We start from the raw sequence: 9,170 nt of genomic DNA, 5'->3' as shown, positions 1-9,170 counted from the left end.
CTTTGGAAATTTGCCTAGAGGGTTTCTTGTTTTGAAAATTTTGAGAAATGAGCAAAAATCCCGTCTAAGTTAGGTTTTACACAGCTGCAGATGTCGCATTTGCGACCTGATCTTCGCAAATGCGAGAAAACCATCATATTTGCGAGGTCTCTCACACTTCTGCTTCCTTCGCAAAAGCGAAGAAATGCTCGCAAATGCGAAGGCTGCCTTCCCCTGTCCCATCTCAAATGCGAAACATTATTCGCAATTGCGAATGCTGGCCTTCCCAGCTACTCTTCGCAAATGCAATGAGTGGATTGTAAATGCGAACCCATCAGTGGTCGCAAATGCGATGCTTAACCTCGCATTTGCGAGGTTTGAGGCCTGCAACAAAAATCTGATGCACCAACAGTGTTCTAAGTCCCATTTTCACTCTGTAACCTATCCGAAACTCATCCGAGCCCTCGGGGCTCCAAACCAAACATGCACACAAGTCTTAAAACATTACACGAACTTGCTCATGCGATCAAATCGCCTAAATAACACCTAGAACTACGAATTTAGCACCAAATCAAATGAAAATTCTCAAGAACACTTTAAAATTTCTATTTTCACAACCGGTCGTCCGAATCATGTCAAACCAACTCCGTTTCTTACCAAATTTCACAGACATGCCTTAAATTTATATTGAACCTGTACTAGGCTCCGGAACTAAAATGCGGACGCGTTACCAACAAGATCAAACATCAATACTTAATAACCAATAATTTTTAAGATTTTAATTTTAATAAAAATTCATAACTCGGGCTAGGGACCTCCGAATTCGATTTCGAGCATGCGCCCAGGTCCCATATTCCGATACGGACCCACCAGAACTGTCAAAACATGAATCTGGGTCTGTTTATCAAAAATGTTGAACGAAGCCAACTCAAATGAAGTTTTTAAGCAAAAATCCTTATTTTTATCAACTTTCAACACAAAAGCTTTTCGAAATCACGCCAGGACTGTACACGCAACTCGAAAAGAGATAAGATAAGGCTTTTAATGGCCTCAAAACACAGAATTTGATTTTAAATCATAAGATAGACCTATCAGGTCATCACACTTCTAAACAACAAATTTAAAATATATGCATGCACTCACTACTTGGAAAAGAGAAAAAAGTAATTGAACCAGCTATTGACAGCAAATCTACAGATATCATGTCATTCAAATTGCATTGATTTAGTGTCACACTTAAAATTAAAAATAAAATAAAATAAAATGCAAAAGATCTACTCTATAAATCTTCATTGCTTTTTAGATTCAAGCTACAACAAGAAACTCTTAGCCATTTCCTTTAGCATAAACCTCATCAACAATGTGTTCCAGGGGAGAAAACTATGCTCATCTCTATGTGCAACAACAACGGATGAAGGGAAAATTGAAGAAAAATGAAGAAGAAAGATCAAGAGTTATGGAGGATGGCCTTCTTGAAAAGACGGCCAAGAATGGCGACGATGACAAAAACAAGAAAGTTCATTCAATTAAAATTGTAATTATGTCCCAAGGTGAACACCAAATAAGCCAAGAAGGTGAAGTTATAGCTAGAAGCAGCTAAAAGTGATAAACTCGAGTGTTGAGCTACATATGTTTATTTTCAACTCTCATCAGAATGAATAAACTAGTTAGTAAGTTGTGATCTACTCTACGATCCTTCTGTTTTTGTGTGGCTGGTAAAATACAAGTGTAAGCAATAAAAAAGTCAATCTTTTCGGCAAAGTATCTATCAATATCTTTTTTCGTTTTTTTTTTGTTACTTTTATAAAATTTTACTTCCAAATTATTCTTGACCGGTTCATCCAGAAAGTCAATAAGTCATTCGTGTTTGCTGGTGATTAATGATTTTGTACCATCTCCTTTTGTGTCGAGATTCAGTATAGATGTAGTCATTTAATTTGTTGCACTCGATCGCTTAGTATACCTATGAAAACACACAACGAAAGCATAAAGTACATAGTTTATCTCGTATGTTCATTTTCATCACATTATATAAAATCGGAGCGATCTCCACAGTGGTATATGCTGAAATTTTTGCGAATGATGTCAATATTTAAAGAAATAAAAAGACGGACAAATCACTTGACAATATTATATTATATAAATTACTACCGGTTGAAAATCTGGACTCTTACTCTGATTTTGAATGGAAAGAAAAGTCATTCTCTATCAGTGGAAAAAAAGTCGTGTCATCGGTTTCGAGAGAGGGCGGAGAAAAAATCTGCATTAACTAACATAAAATAATAGTGGAAGGAAGTGATGGCCCTTTATTCTGGCAGTTACGGGATTTTGACGTGCGGCTTTTGGAGTCTTTATTACCACACCGAACCGGCGTAAACAAAAGGAGAAATACAAGAAAAAGGAGAAAAGAGATAAATAGAAATGCTCCTCATAGAAATTGCCACATCATTCTTTTAAGCCCCTCCTTTATATATATATATATATATATATATATATATATAGATTACTTCATAGAAATAGTGGATGTCCTCAAAAAGTTTCACTGAGAAATAAAAATGATAAAAATTGCAACACAACTTATAAGGGTCGCTGACCCACCAGAGTTGCGGTGATGACGAGAGAGATGAAGAGTTGAGAAGAGCAACAATAGCATATTGCATGCTCAAAGAAATTCAAATTACATAGAAGTTTTATTTTTATCAAAATTATAATTTTAAATTCACTTATATGTTGAAATGATGTATTTCTAAAAGTCTCAAAGTGTTCATTATCATTGATTACGTAGGTAAAAATATCTTTGTACAATCATTTTAGTCAATTATAACCCTAGAAAAAGTCTATAGTTCAATTTTTGATGATGTCTAATCTTTTAATAAAAAATAATGCTAAAAAACTTAAAATACATATATATGCACAAATTGACGATCATTAGATAAATGCAGCAAATGGGCCAATAAGCGCTTGCGGGATGTAATGTCATTTTAAAAATAACTAATACTCTGTGTTTTGCATATTTTTTATATGTATATTTTAGTAAAAATTTTCTATAAAAATGGTGTCACGTGATATTGCTTTCCTTAACGTAAATCTGCCCGTCTTCACAAATTATACTGTCTGCGGAGGAGGAATTACCGACTCGATCATTTTGGATTTTGGCAGCATTTGCTTAAATGTTATATTGAATTGTATTGTTAACTTTAGAGTTTTCATAATGATCAATAATCTAAAAGAAACCTTGACTAATAACATCTCTTTGTGTGCACATTTGGTAAGCAACGATGTTGATAAAAGAAAAGAAGATCCAATTCAACGGCTGTGTATTTTGAACTTTGCTCACTACAAGAAAGTATAGAATTAGCAACAATTTTTTTGCAACAACAATAATATTGTTGCAAAATACAATAAATGACAACAACTTTATTTAGTTGTTGCTATATCATAGAATTTTTACCCACAAAAATTTTTTTGTTAGCAAAAGTTTTAATATCGTTGCCATATTTAACAAACAATATAATAAATTTTAAATATATATAAGTTAGCAACGACTTTTTAACAACAATAATATGGTTGTTGGCTAAGTTTAATAAATGGCAACAACATAATTAGATTGTTGTTGTATCACAAAATTTTTAACCACAAGGTTTTTCTTGTTACCAAATATTTTAGATTCTCGTTACTTTGTTTTAGGAGTAATATAATAAATATAAAATATAAAAATAATTGGCAATAACAAATATTAGTGTTGCTATTACACAAAATTTTCTCAACAACTCCATTGAGTTGTGGCCAAAAATTTAGTAAATCACTTTTAGTTTTCCGCCAAAACAAACGCGCCAAAACAGATTTCCCTATTTTATTATTTTTTCCCAAATTTTTAGCGCTCAATTTTAGTTTCCACTGCATCTAGGTTTTCTCTTTTCATTATCTAAACTAAATTCTTGCATCTGTGTGTTCGATTTTTTGATCTCTTCCGATGTGTTCAACCCAAAATCTGGTGAGTTCTCGCTTTTGATTTCGTTTCTTCTCAATTTCTATTGCTTTCTGCTTTTGATTTAGTTTAATCGTATCATTCTTCTTAATTTGTGATACCTTAATCACTAGTCAATGATTGTTTACTGGGATTTTCTTGAATTGTTTTGTAGTATGAGATGTCGTTGATCTTTTCTTGGTTGTTATAGTGAGTGTTTTCTATATAATTTTCTTAATTTTTTTCATGGTCATGCTATTTGACGTTCTTTTTTTGGGGAATTAATGGTGTGAGAGTGAGAATATTTGGGATTGATGATTTACAATATGGGCTATTGTCTACTTTTTTTCTGAATCTGATAAAGATTGGTGCCTTTATCTGTTCTTTGTTTCATCCGGAAAAAATGGGAGTCCCCAGTTTATTGTGAAACCAAGTGCAGCCATTAATACCACAAGACTACTTTGCTTATTTCAATCGCTTTCTTCACACGACTTCTATCCATCACCCTGCCGAAATGGTTAATTTTAACTTTCTACTACTCCTTTTATATTTTATTTTTTGTGATTTTTTCTTTGTAAATTTATTTGTTTCTCATTTTTCTGAACATATCTTATTTTTTTCTTATCATTTTGCTGCCTTCACTTTTTCATTTGGCTAATGTCCAATAATATAATTTTTAACATGTTATAGCCTATCATGACAATAAATGTGCATGTTTCTAGTAATACTGAATCTGCTACCGATGTAGTTTCAAATTCACAGCCAGGTAAGTTATTTCATTTGTTAAAATTCTAGCCCTTTAAAATCTCTTGATTGTATAGATTTAATTTGCTGTATACCTAAATATCTTCCTATGTTGCCGAAGGAAAAAAGAGAAAGGGAAGGGGGAAGACAACAGGGCTTTTAGTTCAAAAGAAACGGAAAGATAGTGACAATAGAAAGTTGAAGGTGATTATTCCACATGATAGAACAGTAGCAGTAGGCCTTGGAGCTAAAGATTTTGTTACCGAGCTCTCCGTCAAAGTTCTCCAGCATTCTAGGCATGATGTCAAGAAATGGAAGGAAGTTCCTAATCTAGCAAAAGATAGAATTGTTGCTCATATGCTGGTAATTCACTTTGTTTCTTCCCGATCACTTGATAAATTCTAGAAAATTGGTCACTTTCTTGATAAGCTTATCAAATTCTTATTTATAAACTTACTTTTTTTAACGTCTCATTTGATTAATTTAGCTTATGAAAAGCATACAACAAAGAACCAGCTTCTACTGAAGTAGATGGTTCAACTCCTACTTATATGTTGAGGTAGCTAAGATAATATATAATCAAATTCTAAATTCCAGATTACTTTTGAACTTGAATAATTCACCAGAACAATGATGTAAGTGTACAAATAAAGTATGTTTATAACTTATTAGTGGTAAGCCAATTTTAGGCATGCTAACCTGAAAGGTCCTCAACACATTGGCAGACAATGAAAGTTATATTCTAAGTAAGCTCACTTAAGTATTTTTGAGTGCAGGACACCTTTCAACTTCCAGACACACAACACAATCGAGATACTATCCTTCAAACAGCTAATAATTTATACTGATATCGTCGTAGTAGACTCCACGATCATTTCAAGAAATTTGCTTCGAAGGAGGAAAGCTTGCAGAACATGCCGGCAGAAGTTAATGAAGCTGAATGGAATTTCTTAGTGGACTATTTCAGTTCTGATGCTTTTAAGGTAATTAGGAGTATATCAAAATTAAATGGACTATTAGTAGTAGTAAGCACACCATTCCTTAGTGGAAGAAGAACGCCATAAACGAGAGAATGTAGAGTGTAAACTAATAGAAGTGGAAAATCAACTTGTGGAGGAGCGGAAAAAACGAGAAATCATGGAAGCTCGTCTGGTGGGTGATCAAAAAATATTAAAACAGGGCATGATGGCACTAGTATCCCATATACAAAGTTCCGAGGTATTTAATTTGTTTAAGGCGTTAAAGTTTCAATTACTTGCTTTTGATCCTAAAAATAATTTTATTAAACTACTTAAGAATAAAAGAGAAACCAGGTAGCAGTTGAATTCAATATCTATGGCAGGGCTTTGTTATTATAAATGTCTACTGGTGCTTGTTGGTAAGATGGTACACAGATACAATGAATGTAGGAAAGAGACATTTTACCCATAGCTTTTTTAAATGATTGAGAAACTATCTTAGCTTATCAGTATACGAAGCAAATTGCTGCCGATTTACTTTAGCTCTGTAGCTGAATATCAGCTATAGTATGTGAACTTTCACAAACTTCAGCTTACTTTAAATACTATGATAAAGATATTTCTAAGTCCAACACATGATGTTCTGTCTTATATCCTATGGTAATAGCTTCGAAGAATGGATGTTCTCATACACTAATCTGTTTGTCATTTCTACATGAGATATTAGATATTCAAGGTATAAAATGCTTTATGTACATGTTGTCTATTTATTTGGATCTATAGAAACTATATTTTGTGTTCTACTGAAAGGAAACGTGTTCTAATAATTTTGATGTTATAAATTTGCATCTTCGAAGTTTTATCATATTTAAGTTTAGTTGTACAATGTTTAACAGACTGGACTTCCTACTGCAATTTTTGACATGATTGCTAATTTAAATGATTCGGATGAGACAAGTCCTACAAGTCTTATGGATGATAGCATGGTAAGTAAACTTATTCTAGTTCTTGTGAAAGGAAGTTTCTTGGATGTATATGCAAATGAATCTATTTGAATAAATCAATCTTTGTCTAAATTTTTTTCAGACTATAGTATTGTATCTTTGGGAGTATTTAGCATGTTCTGATGCAATTTTATTTTGGGGAGTATTTTAATCAAGCTTACACTGCTTACATGCCTATTTTTCTTAAGTTGTTGCAATTATTTCTCATTAAAATATATTATTGATTTTTCTTAAGTATTTGGTTTCAAGAAGACTTTTGGTCTGAATACCTATGGGAGGATGACTTGAAATATACAAAAGTTGTTTGTGAACAGGATTATATAACTTCTTGCCTAGCTGTGGCAAATGAAAAAAGAAAAAAAGATAACCATACCAAATACCAAATAGTTTGAAATAAGCATTAAATCAAGAGTGCTTTTAGTCATGATGCACTTTACCTTTGCACATAATCCAGATTGTGGGTGATTGTTTCTTTCTCTTGGTCGTGCATTATTAATCTAATATTCCCAACCATGTTTCTGAGAGTGCTTTTTAAGTTAATGTTGTGTTTCCACTAAGCTCTTTTCAGGTTGATGGTTCTTGTTACGGAGTCATTTTGGTCATCTTAGTATCTTGATATTTTTTGTGTTGCTTTTACATGGCTTCCCGGTGTTGTCTCTTCTTGTCTTTTTTTTCATTGATGTGGTACTTATGTTGTACTGAGCCGAGAGTCTATTGGAAACAACCTCTTTATCTTCACAAGATAGGGGTAAGATCTGCGTAAATTGGGATTATACTGGGTATATTGTTATTGTTGTTGTAAGTTGTTGCAGTAAAATAAGCTTCCACTATTTCGTTTTGCACGTTTGTACTTTATTGCTTCTTTTTATCAAAATCTAATTATATTTTTTTTTAGGATGAGTAGCATTCCTGACATCTGGTTCATGTAGTGCACAAGCTGGTGGAAGAAGATTTATTTTTTGGGTTACTATTAGAATAGAACTTAAGGACCTTGGATATATGATACTTTTGTTTGTTTTGTAAGTAAAGATATACTTTTTAGGATTATTTAGCTTTTGAAAGTTAGTATATCCACTGCATCAATTTTATGTATAGACGCTTTATTTATAAATATATATATATATATATATATATATATATATATATATATATATATATAAATTAAACTACAATTTATTATCTCTACATGTATTTGTGAAAATTTAAAGAATATATGAATTGTGTATTTAGTAACACCACATAAATTGTTGCCAAAGTAGTACTAGAGAATATGTTGAAAAATAAAGTAATTATTACCACAATAATAGTTGTTGTTAAAAGTCTTGATAACAGATTATTAACTTTACCGCCAATTTCTTTAGCAACAACGGATATTGTTGGCAAAAAATTAATTTTGTCGCAACAATAATTTTTGTTGGTACATGTCTTTATAATCCACGACTTCATTGACCTTTTACCAACGACAAATAACTTATGACAACGATATATATTGTTGCGCTAAGTTACCTTTTGGCAACAATATTTTCTGTTGTTGCATATACTTTTCCCATCGGTGTTTACTTCAACGGAGTGCAACGACTTCTTTGTCGTTGCCAAAGATATTTTTGGCAACAACATTGAATATATGGCAACAAAATTTGTTGTTGCGATATGCCTTCTTTCTTGTAGTGGCTTTACATGAAAAATGAATGAATCAATCAAAGAACAAAGAAGGAAATTCAATCAGTCAGCCTTGTCAAAGATTCTCAAGCGCGCAAGAATGGGAAGAGAGCTAATCACGGCTAGAGATCAAATCCAGAAGAATCTGCAAAAGCTCAAATCAAGGAGAAATGGATGAAGCAATTCGTCAAGATTAAGAATGAATCTAGCTATCATTTAAAGCTAGATTCATGAGGCTACCCTTGGGTCTTTCTCTTTGATTTGTATTCCTCACAAGGAAAGGTCTCCTAAAATTGTTGCGATACAATCCCAGAAGACAAGGAAACAGAAGAATCATCCAGCTATAAAGGAAGAAGCAGAAGAACATCCGAAGGCACACAACTACATCATCTGTTTTTAAGCCTTTCTAGTTCTTAGTAAAAATACTGTATTCCTGAGTCTAAAAGTGTCACAAAATATTGGAAGAGTTAGAATACAAAACGATAGTTGTGTCAGTATTGGAAAGAATTACTCTTGCTGTATATCATTGGTTGTGAACGTACTGAAACCATCATTGTTGTAAACATTCATTAAAGATCTAAGAGAACCCTTATGACCCAAGAGAACTGGAGTACGTACCACACTGGTACTGAACCAGTATAAAATTGATGTGTCTTCTTTACCTTTCTGTTTCCTTAGTTTATCTCTGCTATAATCAATTACCGCGTAATGTTTAGTCGACTAAATTCATACTTAGTCAACTAAATTTTTTAAATAGGTTACAAATCACCCCTCTCTTGTACTTTCAATTGGTATCAGAGCATTACTCACGAATATTGCTTAATAGCAAGTTGGGAAATGATCATGGCATCAAATACA

At 32.6% G+C, this 9,170-nt stretch overlaps 1 protein-coding gene across 2 annotated transcripts; it reads left to right on the top strand.

Annotated features, from left to right (window-relative positions):
- The first annotated feature begins 3,799 nt into the window (after nt 1-3,799).
- LOC104216586 (uncharacterized) lies at nt 3,800-7,745 on the top strand. Of its 2 annotated transcripts, XM_070174089.1 has the most exons (6): nt 3,800-3,973; nt 4,637-4,712; nt 4,812-5,053; nt 5,467-6,385; nt 6,546-6,635; nt 7,549-7,745. In XM_070174089.1, the coding sequence occupies exons 1-4, from the start codon at nt 3,953-3,955 to the stop codon at nt 5,536-5,538; spliced, it is 411 nt and encodes a 136-aa protein (XP_070030190.1). In that variant the 5' UTR covers nt 3,800-3,952; the 3' UTR covers nt 5,539-6,385; nt 6,546-6,635; nt 7,549-7,745. The 2 variants fall into 2 exon arrangements, 1 of the variants encoding a protein (XP_070030190.1); XR_011407429.1 differs by lacking the exon at nt 4,637-4,712 and having other exon boundaries at nt 3,801-3,973; nt 5,467-5,908.
- The last annotated feature ends 1,425 nt before the right edge of the window (nt 7,746-9,170 follow it).

The sequence above is a fragment of the Nicotiana sylvestris genome, chromosome 5 (assembly GCF_000393655.2).
Source record: "Nicotiana sylvestris chromosome 5, ASM39365v2, whole genome shotgun sequence".
NCBI lineage: Eukaryota > Viridiplantae > Streptophyta > Magnoliopsida > Solanales > Solanaceae > Nicotiana > Nicotiana sylvestris.
This window is presented reverse-complemented; position numbering and strand designations above follow the sequence as displayed.